Raw genomic sequence first — 20,427 nt, forward strand, 5'->3', positions numbered from 1 at the left:
TAATCTGTGAGCCGTTTTACGAATGTGCATCCAACATGCCTGACCTTGAGGCGAACCCGGGAAAGAACTCCTTTAGCACGAAGAGTAGTTATTTTAACCTGCTATAAGGTACACCTGGTAATGTTTCACACTGAAGCTTTACAAGAACTTTTGCCAAACTGACAAGGGTTAAACCCCTCTCTCATGTCATTTCATGGTTATTGACATGCTCAGCTACAAGACAACCATTTTTCTACCCTGGAGATTTACCTAAAACCAAGTTCAATATTTGAATCCCAGAAAATAATTAAAAAGACCATCCAGGATGACAGTAAATTGCTTTAGCATTACACATTACTAATTATTACCTTTAGACAGGCTTTTTATAATCTCTTAGAAATTCTCTTTTGCAGGGGGAAAGAGCTAAATATTTTCTCCATCTTCCAGGAACAGAAGCAGCAAAGATAAAATTTTAAATAACAGCATGCGTAAAGGATACTCAAAGGACTTTTTAGAGAATATCTCTGTACATATGATTAAATGGCTTGAGAGCCAATAGTTACCTCCCACTTCTTGGGGGTCATATGTACCTAAACAGTTAAGTACTTGCCTTTTTCAAAGCAAGAATCTAAGTTTCCCTTGTTGGAAGTGTCAGTGTGCATGACTTCAATATTTCTTCGGAAATAAGAATGTCAGTTCCAGCGTATGTGTTGGTCCCGCCGGGAACAAGCAGAGGGAGAGGAAACAGGGTGAGAAATAGAAATGGTAGAGGAAGCCGCGAGGCTCTCTAGCTAACATCCAGAAAGAAATAGAAATGGTAGGTAAAGCGAATGGCAGAGAGAAGGGGAAGAGCTGACAGACGGGAAACTAAGCCCCAGACGTCTACAGCACGTTTCTGTAGAACTGGCCGCACAAGAGGGCCTGATCGCCCAGGCTTTGGGGCCGTGTCTCTGGGGCACAGACTTACGAGGCAGAGATGAGCAGCTGGTTTTTCAGACAAAAGATCAGGAAGGCATTGAACACGTAGGTGGGTGGACAGGTACTTTTAGAAAGAAACTGCTTCTTAGTCTGCCTATCTGTGGCAAAGTCAAGTCAAGAAGTTTCTAGTCAAAACGAGGGATGAGATGAAAATTACCCACATGTCCATTATAACTGTGAAATGTCGTCAATTAGTCTCACTCGTGTATTTATTTGCTGGCTTGTTTTCCTGAAAGCTGAGAAATGACAGTGTTGTCACAGATTTTTTTTTTAAAAAAAAGCGCCCTCAGCCACCCTGTGCCATTCTCTCCTTTTGGTCATAAGTTCCTCAGATGCCCATTTTCCAAGTGGGGTTTTTAGTAACATGACCCGTGGGCGGGAGACAAGCCGCTTTATTTTGCCCTTACCAGACTACTTCGTGTTCTCTGCAAGGCTGACTTCGAGGCAGAAACATATCAGGAAAGAGACGGAGCCGCACAGACTGCATGGGAGAAGGAAGAACCCTGGGAATGTGTGACCTCTTGACTCGGCTCTGCCCCCGACCACCTGAAACGCATTTCGTTTTCCGAACACGCACCGAGGAGTCCCAGGTGCAAGGGAAATATGGCCAGGTCAGCGGGGCCGCTGGCTGCACTGCGTGCTGACCCAGATGGCAGAGGCACGAACGCCCAGAAGACTCGGCAGCTGGCCCAGCTTTTGAGCATTCCAAGGAGGAACAGCAGAAATAGCTTTTAGCCAACACAGTGTGTGACCTTGGGGAAGTCAATTCACCTTTTTGAATGTCAGCAGCCTCAGCTGCAAAGAATGGAGTAGGACAGGTTCAGTTGTTTAATATGCAAAGAATATTTTAAGTATGGAAAGTCCAGTTAAATAAAATGTTACCCTGGGGCTTATTATATACAATGATATAAGGTTGAAAGTCTGTGCTAATTGGTTGAAAGTGAGGAGGGGCCTATGGAACCCCTATTTCAGGCCAGGCCACCTCCAACTCCCAGCCCTTCTCTGAAACACCCCCTCAGACGGTTCAGTAATCAGTGTGAAAACCACTGACCCGTGTCCCCGCCAGTCCTCACACACCACCTTCCTACAATTAAACCTTTGCCAGGAGCACAAGGGTTATCGGTAAACTGATAAACTGATCTGATAAACTCTGGACCAAAGTCTTACTCCTTATCTGCATGTTCTCAGCTTGGAGCTCTAGAGGTGGGTATTTTCCCAAAGGTCAAGTCTAAGACACTCTTCTATCTCAACAGAGCCGAAAGGAGCTCACGTCTGGGAGAATATCCGCAGCTCTGAGCAGTCCTCGTTAACCGGAAGGAGAAAGAGCTGGTTCTGGAGGGCTGAGAGAGCCCACATCCACATCGGGGACAGGGTCTTACTAAGACCCAGAGCTCTTTCTATAGAACACACCAAACAGCAGCTTCCCCTTCAAAATGGCTTTGCTTTAGGGAGGTTTTAGAGGCTGGTGACAAAGAAGCCAGTGCGTTCAGAGTGAACCGACCTGCAGAACAGGAGGCCAGTTGGGGGAGGGAGGCCGAGAGCTGAGCTCGGTAACGGGGAACATGGATTCCAGAGGCAATGTGTCTCAGACTCAGTCCAGGCTGCTCCACCACTTACTCCCTGAATAACTACCTGATCTCCCAGAGCCTCAGTTTCCCCTTCTGCAAGTGTGAATGATACTAGTACACAGGGATGTTGTGTCCCACATAGGGACGTTGGGAAGATTAAATCACATATTCTTGACAGCGTATACAAAGCATTCGATTCAGTGCCTGGGAGAGAAACTTCTCAGCAAGACCCAGCTGTTGGCTACGACTGATGATGAGGGTAGCAGTGAGGTAGCAGTAAATTCTAGAAAGTGCTTCTCAATTTTAATGTGCATTCAAATCACCTGGCTCTTGTTAAAATGCAGATTTTGATGTAGTAGTGTTCACTACATCACCTGGGGCGGGGCTGCGATTTCTAATAAGCTCCCAGGCCAGGCCTGTGCTGCCCTTGTTTTCGGCCTGTAGACCACTTTTGGAGTAGCAAGGATCAAAGATCCCCCAGTGATGGGTATTGAAAGACAAAAGTGAGGCTCTCGAACTTGATCCTCAGCGTCAGAGGAAGCCTCAGTGGGAGTTTGAGTTATATCATGTGATGGAAGTGACAAGTAAAAAGGCCGGTGACAAACCAGAAGGGAACAGTTAGTCCCATGGAGGGTCCTAAAATAGTCTGAATGCAGAAAAAGAGCCCCAGACAAGCACCTTGACCACAGCACGTACTACGGGAAACCACAGGTAAGACGAGTCACTGCAAAGGCAGCTGGAGCCAACAACCGCTGATCATACGGAGAGAAGTTAGCCATCTCTGGCCCCCGGCCTTCATTCGAGAAGGGTTTGCATTAATTGCTGGATGACAAATACAAAATTAGTCAAGGAGGGGTCATGAACCTTAAAAAACATTCCTAGCCTCTCAGACCATCACGACATAGAAAGAACAAACTCCATTTACATAAAAGGGGCTTTTTCACCGCTGACAGCATCCTGGCTGGGAAACAAGGCTCTCCAATTACAGGCAGGAACATTTGTCTTCATGATCTCTGCTAAAATGAAGATATTAATTCACTTTTTTTTTTTAAATAAAACACGAAAATGAAGAGGAGAGTATTCCATTAAGATCAATGGTTTCTGGAAGTTATTTACTTATTTTTAAATCTAATCTAGGACATTCTCGGTCACTGCTAATTACATCTCCAATGATATACGTTCAACCTGCACACTTATTCTCATCAACTCCTGAGGGTCATCTTATTGTCACACATTGCCCAGGGTCATTTTTCAAAGTAGACAATGATGTCTTCATGTGCTTGGGATTGGGATTTTGGGAGGAGGGGGGTATCAGCCAATGGTCTTCAGACTGACAGCCATTTATGGACACTGGCGTCTCCCCAGAAAAAATACCTTCCACGGTCAGGGGAATGTCCCAAAAGAGAGGCGATTCAAGACTAAAACAACTTCACCTTGCTCTCTGATTCTCATACTCAGCCAGAATTTCTTATCTAGAGCCTAGAGATTGAAAAGGGCAAATCTAAAGAATTTAATGCCTCATTCTATAGCATCAAGATTTTGGGCCCGCTACCTCTCCATAAGACTAGGCTTTGGCAAACATGCCATTACACACCAAAGAGATGAATATTTGTGAAATAAACACTCTCTCCAAGCTGTTATAAGACAGCAAAGAGCATGTTAACACATCCAGTACAAACCAAGCAATGCCCAACATTTTTTTAAAAAAATTGAAAATGGCAAATCTTTTCTGAACGGAGGCCATTTCTACGTAGAGCATTCGTTCATTGCTTAGTGATGGAAGGTTCACAACAAGCAAGGTATGTTGTTCTCTAGCAATAAGTGCTAGGATGTATTAAAGCAGGATAATGCGATGCCTGTGTTTTGGGGGGCACTCCAAGGAGATAAGCTGGTTCCTTAGGGTTAGGACACTTAAAGGTCTTGAAGCAGGAACCAGGTCTGTGTGCTGGCACACGGTGAGTGGGAAAGAGATCAATAAGAGAAGTTAAGATCTGAAACGAGATCAGACCGAGGTTTGGGATTTAGGCTGGGAGCGGAATGTGAATCACTGCAAAGTTTCAAATAAGAGCATGGTTTGCTCTGCTCTGGCAAGACTTTTGGGCTCAGAAACAGTGGGAAGAGCCCTGCTTTAATTATTATTATTATTATTATTATTATTTTGATTTCTTAAACTTATTGGGAAATATTAATTTTCGGTACTGAACTGAATTTGGGGTGGAATCACATTGTTTCCAAAGTGAGGTAGACACGTGGTCTCCTAAATTCTTGTCTATTTACACATATGCTTCCATCACTTTTAATTGCTCTTATTTATTTATTTTTTTTTAAGTTTAGGGAATCAAGACTTTGCAACCAATAAAGAAAATTAAACGACAATCACTGAGGAAGCCTAAGAAAGATTGACAGTGTCCCTTGAAGGGGAACACAGAAGGAACGAGACTGTGCAAGGGTTTCCTCTTTCATCTTCAAGTCCAGATAGAATTACAAGCTGGGTGATCTCACTGATGTCTGCTCAGTGCCGGGGTGATTAAAATTTCAGGATGGCGAGACTGAAAGTCAATAAAATAGGACAACTTCTTCAAATAAAAGAGCTTGAAAGGGAACTGCACGTTAATCACTTTCATCTGCTTAGTTGGCATTTGTCAGGAGCCCACAGTCTGTATCCAAGAATAAGAGGGAGGCTGGAGGGGACTGGCCCCAGTGTGGCTTTTATTTACGGTGGCGTTTTTTGTTGTTGTTGTAGCTTTTTCCACACTTGAGCTTTGTTGTCCTCCTGACAATCCATCAGATTTCAGCTCATCCTCTGACCATCGGATGCTTTTTTTTTTCTTTTCCTAAAGAGCCAGCTCTCCTATGAGCACCATCAAAAAGGGTGAACCGGTACTACAAAGTCTCAAAAATTCTAGAAAATTGCAAGATGGACATCCACGGCACCAGCAACGCTCCACCTAACTCTACGAGTGGGTCTTACAATTGGACCAAACACTGCTTTGTCTTCACTTTTAGAATTCTGCCAGAAATACATGGTCTCTGCTTAGCAAGCGAATCTAGGAATGGCTAGGGGAAGGGTAGGACAGCAGTTTGCAGGGATCAGACATGTGGACTTCCATCTTCCAGGAGAATCTCCACCCCAAACAATAAAGAGCAACAGGCGTCAGTACGAAGATTAGAAATAACTGTTCCCATTTTTAAAAGGGGTGGGAGAATGAGCTGCCCTTTAAATTCTCAACATGTCTTAAGAACTTAACTGTTTTTCAAAACATTTTGGATTCGCTAAAACCTGAAACACATTACGCTAAACATTCTTCCATTTAATTGTTAAGCCCTTGTGTATTCAGGGGGATTTTTGGTGCAGATGTTTCTGATTCACTGATATTAACTTATCAAAATGACATTTGGAAGAGCTAGAGGATGTTCCAGGAGTCTTATCAACTTGGGTTCATTAGTTTTGATCCAGGAATTCTGCACCCACCCACCCACCCACCACCCCCGCCCCCGCCCAATGTATGCACTCAGAATTTAGAACTTGGAAGGGTTGGAGGCTGGCAGCATGAACTTGCCCATTCCTAATTCCCTCCAAAAACACACTTTCTAAAGTTTTAAAAGGAACCACCAAAAAATGGGTAAAGAGGGTCAAAAGGTACAAACCGCCAGTCATAAAATAAATAAATCATGGGGATGTAATTAATGTACAGCATGGTGACCATATTAATAATACTATATTGCGTATTTGCAAGTTGCTAAGACAGTAAAACATAAAAATTCTCAACACACAAAAAAATGTCTATATGTAAGATGACAGAAGTTAACTAGACTTACTGTGATCACTTTGCAGTATATACAAATATTGAATTATTATGTTGTACACCTGAAACTAATGTCAATTATACCTCAGTAAAAAAAAAAAAAAATTTGTTTAAATTTTTTTTAAAAAGGCGCCACTGAAATGTAAAAAAGCTATTTGGGCACATACAAGGTTTTCTGCTCGGTGATCTTTTTAAGTACAAAGATGTAAAAACAAACATTAAAATCAGACAAAAACAAAACTGAAGTCTGACCAGTCTGCCACTGAAGCCAAGGAGGGTTTATCCGAAGGCGTTCCCGCTTCCATCTTTCTTGTTTACTTGGTGAAACGGGCACAGAATTTTTAGCTTGGGGTTTTCTTTACCCAGGACTATTGTGTTAGTGCGTGTGTATGTGCATGGACAAGGAGGATGCAGCAAAAGGGACTTCACGCTATCCCTCTCCACTTCTTAAATCCAGCTCCCCAGATCTCTGAGAAAGTTTAAAGCCACTGGTCACAAAAACAAATTTAGGAAGAGCTTTGAAATTATGTGCACGCACATAAAAGGACACTTCGAAGAAAGCCAGGCTCGGCCAGAACAATGGTGCTCCCCACCCAGCCTGTCGCTGGCACGCTCCGATTTCTTTGTACTTGCAAATGTTATTTTTTTGGTGGTTGTTCTTTTTTCATTTTTAATTTTTTGAGTTAAATGTTTGGGATTTTTTATATCACTTGTTTTTTTTCTGATGATCTGATAGCGCTCGTTTTTTTTTTTTTAATTGTGTTTTTTCCTGATGAACACATTTTGTACGAGAACATTTGGGAGTTCAAAAATGATAGGAAACAAAGTAAAACCCCCCCATTCTCTCACCTCTAAGACTCGATCTCTTTGAATATCTCCTCTGACCTGTATCCTGTGCATCAGTGAGAATGTGTGTGCTGGCCTGTATTTTTGAGATCCCGCTGAATCTTAACCTTTTAAGTATTATTTATGATATTGTAAGTGTTTCCCTAGGCCCCTAACTCTTATTTTAGAGGACGGTTTGGTCAAGCTGGACTGTGTTAAGTTTTTAGCTCCCCCTTTGCTGTGCTCCGCCGTCTCGCTCACCTGTTGTCAGGAAGATTCTGGTGCGGGCCAGGACGGCAAACTCGACCCGCTCCCCGCTCTGGGAGCCGCCGTTCCCAGGCCCTCTCTCCACCTTAACCCACCAAGACACCCACAGCAACAATGCTCCCCGCGACCACCTGTTTGCAGTTTCCGTTCCTATCGCCGCCGTTTGCCAAGGACCTGAAGTCTCTTTGCCAGATTCTGCAAAAGCTTCAGAGATACAGTTTTAGGCCACCTGAGGGCCACAGCACAGAGCACACTGCTGAAGAACTACCGACTCGGGGGGTGGCCATGACAGTTGCTGTGCTGAGAAGAGGGAGGGTCCCACGATCCATCTCACAACAGGTGACACCAGATTTTCCTGGGGTTCGCATGTGACCCAGGGCCCCCTTCATTGGCAGCTACCACTTGCTCAGATAAAGGGATATAAGGGAACCTGAGAGGGTCTGGGCATCCATCAGCCTTGGGTCTGATGACAGATCTACTGGGGACTCCGGGGAAGTGGTTGCGTCCTCACTTGTGCAGTGAGCATGTTCTTACCTGTGCAATGTGTATGTCCTTAACTGTGCTGTGGCTGAGTTATCACCTGTGCCGTGGGTACATCCTCACCTGTGCAATAGGTACAGCCTCATCAGTGCGATGGGCATATCCTCACCTGCGCAGTGGGTATAACACCAGCTCCCTTGCAGAGGGAGTCACTTAGATAATCTATATTATGCCGCATCAGACCTACAGTATGTGCTCAATAAATGGCAGTTATATTTGCAGTGTTGTCGTTGTATTTTTTTAAAATAGTATAAATAACGAGAAAATGTCAGAAGTGTCCAGTTAGAGTAGAACACAGAGGGCAGAACGAAGGTAAAAAGATTTTCTAAAAACATCATAGAGGAGGCAGGTGAGCCACCTGGGGAGGACGGCTGGAACTGGGACCGAAAGAGCCAGGGAAGAGAGGCACTAAGCCGGGGGAGCCGCGTGAGGAGAGGGGTGGCAGCCGCATGGCTAGAGCGGGGGGTATTTACGAGTGGAGTGCTGGGTGGCAAGTCCACAAGAGAGACTCAGCGAGAGAGGGTCCCAAAGGCCTTACTCAGTACGGACGGGTCAAACCTGTGGGTCATGGGGAGCCGCGGAGCCAGCGTGGGACCAGTAAGCGACATGATCAGAGATGTGGTCTAAACGGCCACCACTGTGCTAGTTTTCTTGTCCTTTCCCAGTGATTTCTCAACTTTTACAGATTCAGACGTGTCCAGGGAGAGGCCTCAGACAGGCTGCGACATGCCCGGGAAACCAATTCTTCCACTGTGCTTGTAGAGGTGGCACACACCCCGGCCTGTGCCATCTGAGGTGCTCTGTTTCATATCTGAGATAAAAGCTGGGCACTCCGAGTCTCCCTGGGCCGTGACAGACGGTGAAGAAAGCGTGCTTTCTGTTTTCGGCGTGGCTCTGCCATGTGGGATCTGATGATATAGTTATTTAGCAAGAAACCACAGGAACAAAAACAATTTGACAAAACCCAGAGAAAGTGAGTCCTCGCACAGCCGGCCACCGAATGCCACAGGCTGTGCAACGACCCACCCTGAAGGAACCCTCCAGCTCCGGGTTTCAGCCAAGCTCTGTCACCGAGAACCCCAGGTTTCAGATGCCTCCTGCCTCAACAGGGACCGGGTTCCCGTAGCTAAGGACAGAGAATGCCTTAAAAATGCCAGCGTGTGGGAGATGCGGTTGTTTCACAGAACACAATTTCCGGAAAGTGCTGTGTGACCAGAACTGATGACCCTGGTATGGCAGAGAAACACGGGTTTGCAGCCTCCGTGAGGAAGGGAACCAGACCAAGTTAAACAACCCACTAACACGAGGAGGACGATGAGTCAGGAGGGCATAGATTTGAGGCCAGAAAAGAGGGAAAGGATGTTTGGGGTCCTCACAGCCCTAATTTCAGAATAGTAGACAGACGTCCACGTATGCAAAACTCCTGCCCTCTGCTTCATGCACGTGCACAAAGGCACACACACGCACACACACATACATATACATGCACACTCATACACATGCACACACACACACACAGATGCACACACACCTCCTCCCCCCATCCCCCGCCTTCTATGTTATGACAGGAACCTGCCCCACAAAGCCAGTTGAAACCTCAAATCCTTGAGCACGCCATCAGCAGTGGAGGCTGCCATGGTTAAAATAATGACGTCGGAGTCACCTATGTCTTTGCCCTTTGAAGTATGGCCCCAAACCAGCAGCGTCGGCATCCCTTGCTACAATTTCAGAAGACCAGGCCCTTCCCCAGACCTGTGGAATCGCTGGGAGTTTGGAGCCAGATCCCCCAGTGGGTTCACATGCACATTAAAGTTTGAGAAGCACTAATCTACATCTATTGAGAAAACAAAGAAAACGTTCGAATATATTAGATTTTACTATTCTCTCTGGGCCTATGCACACGGGAAAGGGGAAACTACTTGAAATGAGTAAAACACTCAGCAAGAACAGACAAGCGCAGAGACAGAAGGGGGTTCAGGGGCGGAGGCGGGGGGAAGAGCCGGGACTGCTCATGGGCATGGGTTTCTTTGGGGCGTGATGAAAATTCCCTAAAATTGATTGTGGTGCACAAATTTGTAAACATGCTAAACACCACTGAAATAGGTGAACTGCATGATATGTGAATTATATCTCAATACAGCTTAAAGATAGAAATCAAAGCTCCTTTTATTTATTCACTTAGTTAAAACTCCAGCCATGTCCTTCCCCACAGAGCAAGGGCTGATGTCCAGTCTTCTAGATCTGTCTCCATTTGTGTACTTGCTCTAAAACCTTGAAACTTTAGAGGTCGATTATTTTTTTCCTCTAAGTTTGTCAAGCACTAAGTGAGTATTTTTAGGTTTCTCCCTAGCATGTCATATTTTATAGTAAATATTAATTATTCATTAAGGGCCATCTCATCTTTTCATAACATCATACATAATAAATGCCGAGGATTTATTTTTGCTCTGAAACAGTACAGGAAGCTTCAGGATAATAAGCATCTTACCTGTGTTTGGTTTCATATATGGTAGTTTTTTTAAAAAAAAAAAAAAAGAAAGAAAAAGAGGAACAAAACAGGGAATAAAGAACAATAATAACAATTTTAAAAGGACGCTGACTATTTTACATGAATAAAGTTTAAGGTTCCTCCTGGGCTACTTTTCTTATTCTGAAGAACAGACAAGCATATCCTTGAGAAAAAAAAAAAAAAAGTAAGCTACTGGACGCTTTTAGAAAAATAACAGAAACACCTTAAATGGAACTTTCGAGATGGGGAGGGACTTAATGAGGTTAACCATAAGAGGTTAATGAATCTTTCATGACTCTTTGATTCTTTGTATCTAATGGTTTGGTGGCAGAATCCTAAAAGAGGTGATTTTGTTCTTGTCATCACACACGACCCGCAATTTGATCAGAAGTAGCAACTTTATTTTCACGCCCTCTCAAAACATTCTGCTTTTGGAATTACTTTTATTCCCTGCGAGCTGAGAAGCTGAGGCTCACCACTTCCTTCTGCCCACTTGTGAATGTACAGATGTCCCCCATTCCTGGTTCCAAACAAGCTGCCTCCCACTCAGATATATTTCCAGACCAGGCTCCCCCATCCCTTATGCCTGCCCCCCACCCCACTCCTGTCATCTGGATTCCTTGTGGGAACTCTACAGCTTTTTCTTTGTAGTGAGGATTAACTTTAAATATAAGAATTTGTATAGCATATGCTTCAAAATCGCAATCATTTTGGAAACTGGGGAGGTGGGGGGAGATGGGGAAGAGGATCTCAGATAAGACTGAATTTGTAAGTTGACATACAGCTGCTCTGCCCAATATGGCAGCCATATGTGGCTATTTAAATTTAATGAGATAAAAAATCCACTTAGTCGTACGAGCCACATTTCAAGTCCTCAACAGCCTCATGTGACGAATGGCTAACAATTTGGACAGCATGAACACAGAACATTCATTCCCTCCCCCACCAAAAGTCTACTCAGTGTGCTGAATCGGGAGAGTTTTTATGCTTTCTCAGTGGTCCTAGTCAAGCCTCCTTTTACTCACTCTGTTGTCAATGCTTTGATTTCTTATATCACTGTTTTTGCAATTTAAAGCAATTTATTCCTAAACCCTAAGACTAAATAGTGATGTGCTATCTACACAGCTTCACCATCGTACAATTATAGAATACACCTCAAACCACTGTATTATACATTTTAAAAGGGTGGTTCGTGAATTATATCTGAACTAAAGAAAAAAAAAACGAAGCCTAATTAGTCAAAGAGCAAGTAATAATTTCTTAATCCATCTTGGCAAGTATCACAGAGCAGCCAAGGTGACCTTATTCAAATATAAACCAGAGAGAACGGAATCATTTCCAAGATCAGACAAAATGAACCATCTCCACCCCTCAGTGGCTCCCGACTGTGGGTCAGGAGAACCTTTCATAACAGGCCACTTTAAAGTTTATCACAAACTACAGTCATGTTAGCCCTGGACTCCCACCTCCCTCTCCCAAATTCTCCCAGTTATCATGGCTTCTGCCTTGGACAAGAGCTGTAACTCAGTGGCCCCCAACCTTTTTGGCACCAGCGGGGACCGGTGCTCCTATGAGAAGCTAAAGCCTGATGATCTGAGGTGGAGCTGAGGCAGTGATGCCAGCGCTGGGGAGCGGCTGTGAATACAGATGAAACTTCGCTCACCGGCCTGCCACTCACCTCCTGCTGTGCGGCCCTGTCCCTAAACAGGCCACTGACCAGTACCAGTCTCAGGGGGTTGGGGACCTCTGCTATAGCCCATTCTCTCCAAACTTCCCCAGAGAAAGAAAAAAGAGAAAACACTGGACGTGAGCAACAAGACAGCATCCACCCAGAGTTACCTGAGGTGAATTTGTCCTTATCTCCGAGAAAGAAAAAAAACCACCAGCTTCTTCTCCGTTTATCTTGAGACAGCTGGCAGGTCAGAGAGAAAACTTCCGGATTCGCATTGGCAAACTAGACACGACGTAGGAAAGGTCTCCTTTCTGGAGGTTCCTAAGGGACCTCCTTGTCAGAGAGGAAAACTAGTGGTAAGTGTCCAAACGATCACGAAATGCAGGCGCTCTTTGGGAAACGGCCGGATGGCCTCTGGCGCCCTTGTCAAAAGAGGCCGGACAGCACCAGGGTGAAGCCTGGGTGTTCCAGACTCTCAGATGCAGAGAACAAACTGGAGGTTGCCAGATGGGAGGAGGTTTGGGGGGGCTGGGTGAGAAAGTGGGGAGAGATTAAGAAGTACAAATTGGTAGTTACGAAACAGTCACAGAGATCTAAATTACAGTATAGGGAATGTAGTCGATAATATTACAATAGCTATGTATGGTGCCCGGTGGGTGCTAGACGAATCGGGGCGCTCGCTTTGTAAATGACGTAAATGTCTAACCACGATGCTGCATCCCCGAAACTGATACAAAATAGTACAGTCGGCCGTAACTGAGAATGTAAGGACAATGAAAGAAGACCTGGGTTTGTCTCCGTTCCCCGCCACTCACTAGCCGTGTGCCGCTGGCTCCGCACCTGCTTCCTCAGCTACGGAGGATAAAACACCTGTCTTACGTATGGAGCTGGGAAAACTAAATACGTGTCAGTTCGCAGGAAGCATCTGGAGCCGTGGCTGGCCTACGGAAAGGACTGAGGGGACGCCGGCCGTTGCTGATCATCACGATTGCTCCCCCCCATCAGGCACCAAAACGCCACCACTGGGCACCACGCTCTCCCGGCCCCATGCGCCCGTGCTCAGCGGACGTGAGAAACTGTGGCAAAGTCCATGTCTCGTTGTTCTTTTCCTCCCCTCACTTCCTTCCGCTCATTTGAAAGAATTCGATATTTCTCCCCTTTTGCTTTTCGTGCCCTTGCAATGTCATCGCTGTAAAACCAGAGGCGCAAAGCTGCCAAGAGATGGTGGCCAACAGGATGGCAGAGGAAGCGCTGGACTCTTCCTCTCGGATAAGAGAAAAAGAGGCAATTACACCTTGAGGTGGCTGTGTGTCAGTGGACGGCCCCGGGCGCAACACCTCGGCTCCGCAGATGTTTGTTCTACAGTTTTTAAGTCAGCCACAGAGAACACAGAGGGTTCGTCAAAATAATGTTTACACACTTTTTCACCTAGATGAAGAGGTACTGGATGGAGCCATGCGTGGTCACAGGTGTTTTCTAACTATTAATATAACTTTCAAAGTATTCGCCATCGATGTGGTAAAGAATAAATTTTACTTTTTTTTTAGGTCAAAGAAAATACACTAATCATTTAATAGGGCATGTTTCTTCCTTCAAAACATCTCCTAGATATTTGATTTCATGAGTACTATGAAAATTAACTCTAAAACGTTGTTTAGTGGGGAGTTTTGCTAAGTCTCTGATTCTAGCTTCCTCCCCACTCTTTTTTTCAGTATGTTTTTTATCCATTTGCTACTTTTTACTAAAAGTAAAGAAACCGAGGGGAGCAGGAATTCCAATTAATTAAGAGAACAATACAATATGCATTTGATCAAAATACATTTTCTCTGTTGTCAAGCAAATATGCAAAGGCCCCGATATTTATGAGTCAGTATAGAGTAAACTTCAAAAGGTTAAAGAAGAAACCTATCACCCTGTTGATCCGGCGAGCTCTCAGAACTGACTGGAGAAACCCTTCTATGAGGGTTGGGTTCTAGGACACATGGGAGGGCCGGAGTGAAAGGTAAGGTCCTGCTCATGTCCGTCTTTCTCTCGTAGCATGAGCAAGGCTGGGCACTGCCCTCCCCCTCGGGAGTCAGGCTGGGGGCGGCAGGGGAAATGTGGCATCAGAGGTGGAACCCCCCGTCACGGTTCCTGTGAGGAGGTTGGCTACCATGTCTCCCCCAGCATGCCTTTGTATAAGAGAACGGCTCCACTGGAAAGCAACTCGCTCTCCCTGTGAGTCATCGGGGACCCTGGCTGAAACCAAACTCTTCCTGTTTTGCAGCGGGAAACTGCCTGTCTGCCTGCCAGCAATAACAATTGCTCTATCCTCAGGTATGCCCAGTTGATTTCCAACTCATGATATGTGTGGAAAATGGCAGCCTACAACCATGCGGAAAACGGAAAGAAAAAAAAAGAGATGGATGATCTTTTTGAGAATGTTCCACAAATGTCTGTGCTCCCGTGTGGATTGCTTCAGTGATCTCAAAGCCATTGGTCCTGGGAAGGACAGGCTCTCTACGCCGCCTGGAAGCTCTGGACGTCACCATCTCCCCCTGGCAGGCGTAGTTTGCTAGGAGATGACGTGGGGCTCGGGGGCAGTAATGAGTCCCCTCTTAGTTCCAGAGGTGGCAGAAGTTTTCAGTGCTGTAGGAGAGAACATGGTTTATGTTTTCTATTCTTTTTTTTTTTTTTTTAGTGGGAGGCCACTTTTAGATCGCAACATGTGACATTGACAATATCTGGTCATTTTCGATTGACAAAATAGGGCTTTCTTATGGTTCAATGTATGTATGAACCCAGAGGTTCTCATTTTGTTGTTTAAATGTTTTTATTGAGATATAACTGGCATGTGACATTATGTTAGTTTCAGGTACACGACGTAATGATTCGATATTTGCATAGGCTGCGGCAGAGGTTCTCATTTTAAAATAGGAATTCTGCTGCCTCGAGTCTGTGTCTGACCTTGGCGACAGGGCCAACATGACCTGGCAGAGCAGAGGTCACAGAGGAACACTCCAGACACCGAATTCAGACCTGCAGAGATATGCTCACGTTGGCCCACGCATAACTGGCTTTTTAAAAATTAGTTGCCAAGTTTTCAACTCCAAGATTTCAGATCCCTTTTGAGAATCAGAGTCTGGCGATAGTTGGTGTTCCCGCGGGCCTTGCAACGAGAATCCACTGATTCTCGGAAAGGGCCGCTTTTTACAGGACAGGGTGTGTGTTCCTCGCAGTCATCCAAGTCCCAAACCTGACCACCTTTGCGTCTCCCCCAGCTACAGGTGAGCTTTCAGTCCAAGGTCAACTAAACCAATTCATGGGTTACGTGTCCTCACCCAGGGTGTTCGAGCCTGCCAATTACTGTGTCTGAAAGCTGGAGGGTTAATTTCTTCACTTCCCTTCTACCTTCCCAGTCTAGAGAAGGTTCATTTGGCTGCAGCACCATATGGGTAGAAAGACAGAGACAAGACAGTGCACAGTTGGAAGGCAGCTCTGTAGTAATCACACAAATAGGGCCATGTTTGCAAAGTCCCCACAGACGGAAATTCTACAACCTCTCACTCTAATCCAGTCCTAATGTTCAGCAACCTTCACTGTCAGGAAATCCTACCATAAATAACCCAAATCCTTCACGCAGCTTAAACCCATTTCCTCTCACTCTCTGCTCACTGGAGATGGGGAACAGCTGGTCACCGTTCTCTATACCAAGTTCTTTGTCAACTGGATGATTGGATTCTGGCTCTGGACCACTGTCATAATTAGGAGTCTGACCAGTTCCATATTGTGCCGTCTGCAAGAGCATGTCAAATAGGAAGATAAAATTCTGAGCATGCTGTGCTTCAGAAATGTGCCCTCAGGGGACACGATCCCTCACCAAGCCACCAGGCTGTTCACAGTTTATAAACTTGTAAATGGGAGTTTTCTACGTGGAAAAAAAAAAAAAGAAAAACGTTTTTCTGAGGCTAGCTCTGTAATGTGAGCATAACATCAAACAGTGCAGATGCTCCAAAAGCCACCAAGAGAAGCAAAAACAGGGCGAGCGTTTGTCGACTCCCCCTTATGTTCCCATGACCTGCATTAGCTCAGATGCTCTTCACAACCAGGCACTAAAGTAGGAGTTAGTATTAGTCTCGCTTTGCAGGTGAGGAAATTAGTGCACGGAGGTTAACTTGCCCAGGGTTATGCACCAGTGAGTGAGAGAGCAAGTGCTCAAACCCAAGCAGTGAGAATCCAGAGCCTGGCATCCCTCAACTGCCTTCCATCCTTCCATCCTGCACGTAAACCCGGTACTGGTGAGTTCAGGCTGCTCACTGCGTGGAATACAGCCCGTTTCAACAACCACACTTGGCAAGCGGAGACCAAGACATCACGGCAAAAATCGGGTTCGTGACACAGTGCAAAGGTGCTATATATTGCAAATATTCAAAGGAGCTCGATGCCACCATGATGGAATTCTCACGGAGTCCTACTTGAGACCCTGGATCTCCACTTGAATTCAGACGGTTAAGTGACCGCCCAATTCCCAGCTGGCCGACTGTTCCCACGTTCGTGCTCCGGAGGCCAACCTGGATCAGAGGCCGGGTTTCACCAAATACCACCTGGTCACCTCCTACCTGCGCCAGGGCCCCCAGCAGTAAAGGGGTGATGGGAGCGGCGGCTTCCCGGTGGTGCTGGAGGCGTACAACTCCCCATCACTCTCCGCCCACTTGCCCAGCTGTGTTTTCTCACTACATGTATTTCTAAACATTGTCATTGTTTTGCCTCCTTCACTACCCTGTAAGCCCAATAGCGAAGGAGCTTTGTCTGCTTCACTTACCACGGTACCCAGCACCTAGCTCAGCACGTGGTAGGGATGCACTGAGATTTGGAGAATGAGTTAAGTTGTCATGAAGAAGATTAAATGAAACTGCCTACGTAAAATGTAATAAAGATGAGTTCTACTCACTTCTTGCAGTTTCCTCCTTCAAACAACAATCTGCCATTTACGTCTCTGATTTCTCGACCTTGGTTCCCTCTATGGTTATGCAATGGACACTCCAGTCTTCTCTTCTCTTGGCCTGGAGACCAGGCTTCCTTGCTGCCCAAAGCAATACCTCCTAAATGTCCCGATAACTCCCTTTTTCAAAGCATAGCGTCAGATAGTACCAATTGACTTTCTATGCCACTTCAGCACGGCTTCTACCCTAAAATTTGGGCAAATCTTATGCTTTAAATTGTTGCATTGAGACATATTAAATTTCACATTCCTTCTGAAGGTTTGTGGCAGCACCCAAGGGAAGTTGCTCTTATTATATCTGAGGGTGTCCTGAGAGTCTACTCAGGGGATCTCAGCTACACTCCTTTTCTCTAGAATTTGGTAAACCAGGAGCAGCAAATTTGAATGCCTACGTGGGTCAAGCAGGTGCCATAACCGAGCAAAGCCATCACAGGTGCGAGATCAGATGGGGCGGTGGGGACCAAGGGAGCCTACTTCGGTTGAAGGAAGCAACTGCAACCGGAAACCAGCCTCTTGTGGTTGTGCAGGAATGCAAGCTGGTGATGCTACATCTTCCATTCTCTCAAAAAACAAAACCCAGAAATCTAGAGAGTTCTAAAACCATGTGTGAACAAAGCACATTGAGGGCCAACATTTGGAGTGTCTGGCCCTGGTTTGGGATCCCTGCTTTGTGGTTACAGGAGGGCCACCATCCCAGGCCAACCAGGTCCCAGCACTGGCAAGGAGTTACCATCGTCACCCCACACAGATGACCACTGCCCATGTGGGGCCTTACAGGGGTCGCCCTGTTCTCAAAATTCCTCATGGTCAACGGCAAAGGGGATCGTTAGAGGTCTTCCATTTTCTGGTCACTGTCCCCTGGATTGGGGCTTTGGTCAAAGATTGGCAGGCGTCTTGACACCCGCACACTCAAAGCTTTCTCTTATTACTCATAAACACGATTTCTTTTTTCATTTTAAAATTCTCTTAACTTATAATATTCTAGCCTTATGCATGAAATCTATATTCCACACACTATAATAAGAAAAATATCCTGAAGATTTTATTTTCCCGTGTGATGTCCACATTTATTGTCTAAAATTTGAGAATGTCAGCTGTCCTCAGTCTATATTTGGTAAGTTTCAAATCCTCTTAATGGGTCCGCCAGAAATCCCAGGAGCACCTTCTTTGAAAACGTTCACTTAAGAGTTTTCTTATGGGGAATGATGGAGTTGGAGAAAGGAAAATCTTGTTCAGTCAAACCTTGATGGTCTTAGAATTAATTTGTCCTTTCCCTGCCCATGTTGTGTGGTTTACCTGTCTCCCTTGACAGGCTGAGTCTCCAAGAGGCTTCGGGCAACGGGTGTATCCTCTGTTGAGTGCCCTGCGCCTAACCCAAGGCCTGGCCTATTGTTGTGTGTTTCACAGACATTAACTAAACATTAATAGTACTATCTCAGAGCAAGAAACACTCTTCTTAACTATGGAAACACACTCTCCGTAACTCAGTAAGAGGAAGTTCAGATGAGCAGAAACAGGACCCGGGAAGGCACTTTTCTAGCAAATGATTGGGTGTCACGACCTAGAAGAAGGCAGGAATGCAAAATGCAACATGCCTCAATACAACAGTTCAAAGCATAAGGTTGGCCCAAATTTTAGGGCAGAAGCCATGCTGAAGTGGTACCGATTTGCACTGCCAGTACGGTCCAAACCCCCACCCCCACCCCCACCGCGGCCACCACCCACGTCCCACTGTGAGATGGAATTCATTCCAGCAGAGACCTGATGGAGCCAAACAGCAGCAGAGGCAGGAGCAGGAGCAGGAGCAGGAGCAGGCAGAAAGGATGGTGACAAGAGCGTCTGAGGGCTTGCTGGATGCCAGACACAAAGTGCTCGGCAGACCCGCTGAGCTTCCGTCTCAGAGCCCTGCGAGGTGAATGTGATTCTTCCCCCCTGTTTCACAGATAAGGAAGCCAAGGCGGGAGAGCGAATGGGACGTGCCCAAGGTGGCATGGTTTGCGAGCGTAAGACGCAAAGCACCATCTTAGTCCGTTCATCGTGCTGCCTCCTCCGAGGCCGAGCACAGACCTTCTGCCCGCGCGGCACGAGTGGCTGAGCCGGGTTCAGCGCGCAGCCTGTCACCAGTCCCAAAACGGACGGCGAAACGGAAGTCAAAACCAACACCTGCTCCCGGCATCACACTGGTCTCCCGAGCACGACTGAAAAGAAGAAACGGTGGGAGGGACGACAGGAACGACCGCCCCTGCCGCTCTTCTCGCCATGCTGGCCTCGTAAAGCCGTCCTCTCAGTAATACAGCACGCTGGACGTCTAAAACCACAACGACAACGACAACAACAATGACAAGTGATCCGCGGGGCACTGCCAGGTCTGCTTCCATTTCAAGATGCAGTACTTCGGCTTCACTAGATAATCGCCATTCTGGTGACGTAGGTTCCATTTGAATATTGTGAGACTTGTTAGGGAATAAACTAGTAAAAAATATCGTTTTCCTTTTTTTTAAGTGTGGCCATCACTATATGCACACGTGCCAGCTGCTCCTGAGGGGCGTTCCACTGTGTAACGCTGTGATCCGGTATTTAGCCTCTCTGATTTCAGGTTTGTCCACGCAGGCCCCACTCGGACCGCTCTGAGACTCCTGCTGTGCTTGTGGTCACAATCTTTCCACTACCGAGCACTATAAAGCAGTGGCGGCTCTGAAGAAAGAAGAAGTCAAGGGCCCCCGCCTCAAACCCCTCCAATGTCACTCCAGCATAGTATAGGGCATTCATATACTGCTACGCACTTCAGGGTTCAAATGTAGGTACAGAAACGCATTGCGAAAAAAAACTAGCTTTTAAAACATTTTGACTTTTGGCCAAGAGAAACTCATTTAGTTAGCACCCTAGGGACTGCATATTTTATGTTTAAAGATGTTCACATAATTAAGCAAATTTTATGACACTGGTATCTAATATTCACGGACACATGAAGACGAACTACGCAACTAAGTTATCCAACATTTTTCTGTGCTTATGAAAAACATCACCCAACCTAGCCAAAAAGGGGTGGGAGAGCGTAGAAGTTGGAAGATATTTTTAAAATACACTAGTACAAAAAGTCCATTAGATAATATTCATACCATATCTGCTATAAGCAGTAAATACTGCTTTTGACTACATCATGGCAAAGATTAAGTATGTTCTATCATGAAAGACTAGTTCAACAAAGAAAATCTCTTTTAACTCAATCTTTTATAAGATTAAAAGAGATTTTTTAAAAAGCCACATATGATCCTCTCATTAGGTACAGGAAAATAATTCAG

General features: G+C 45.6%; 1 protein-coding gene across 4 annotated transcripts in view; it reads right to left on the reverse strand.

Moving 5' to 3' along the window:
- Window positions 1-20,427, reverse strand: part of SGPP2 (sphingosine-1-phosphate phosphatase 2) — a 95,610-nt gene that overhangs the window by 60,007 nt on the left and 15,176 nt on the right. Inside the window, exon 1 of one of the 4 annotated variants that reach the window (XM_016156803.2) lies at window positions 15,788-18,802. The exons of the other annotated variants lie outside the window; for them this stretch is intronic. Within the exon in view, the coding sequence (XP_016012289.2) occupies window positions 15,788-15,931 (144 nt within the window). The 5' untranslated portion in view covers window positions 15,932-18,802. Of the gene's footprint in view, window positions 1-15,787; window positions 18,803-20,427 lie in introns of those variants that run through there. 4 annotated transcript variants of the gene reach the window in all.

The sequence above is a fragment of the Rousettus aegyptiacus genome, unplaced genomic scaffold (assembly GCF_014176215.1).
Source record: "Rousettus aegyptiacus isolate mRouAeg1 unplaced genomic scaffold, mRouAeg1.p scaffold_m13_p_2, whole genome shotgun sequence".
In the NCBI taxonomy this organism is placed as follows: Eukaryota; Metazoa; Chordata; class Mammalia; order Chiroptera; family Pteropodidae; genus Rousettus; species Rousettus aegyptiacus.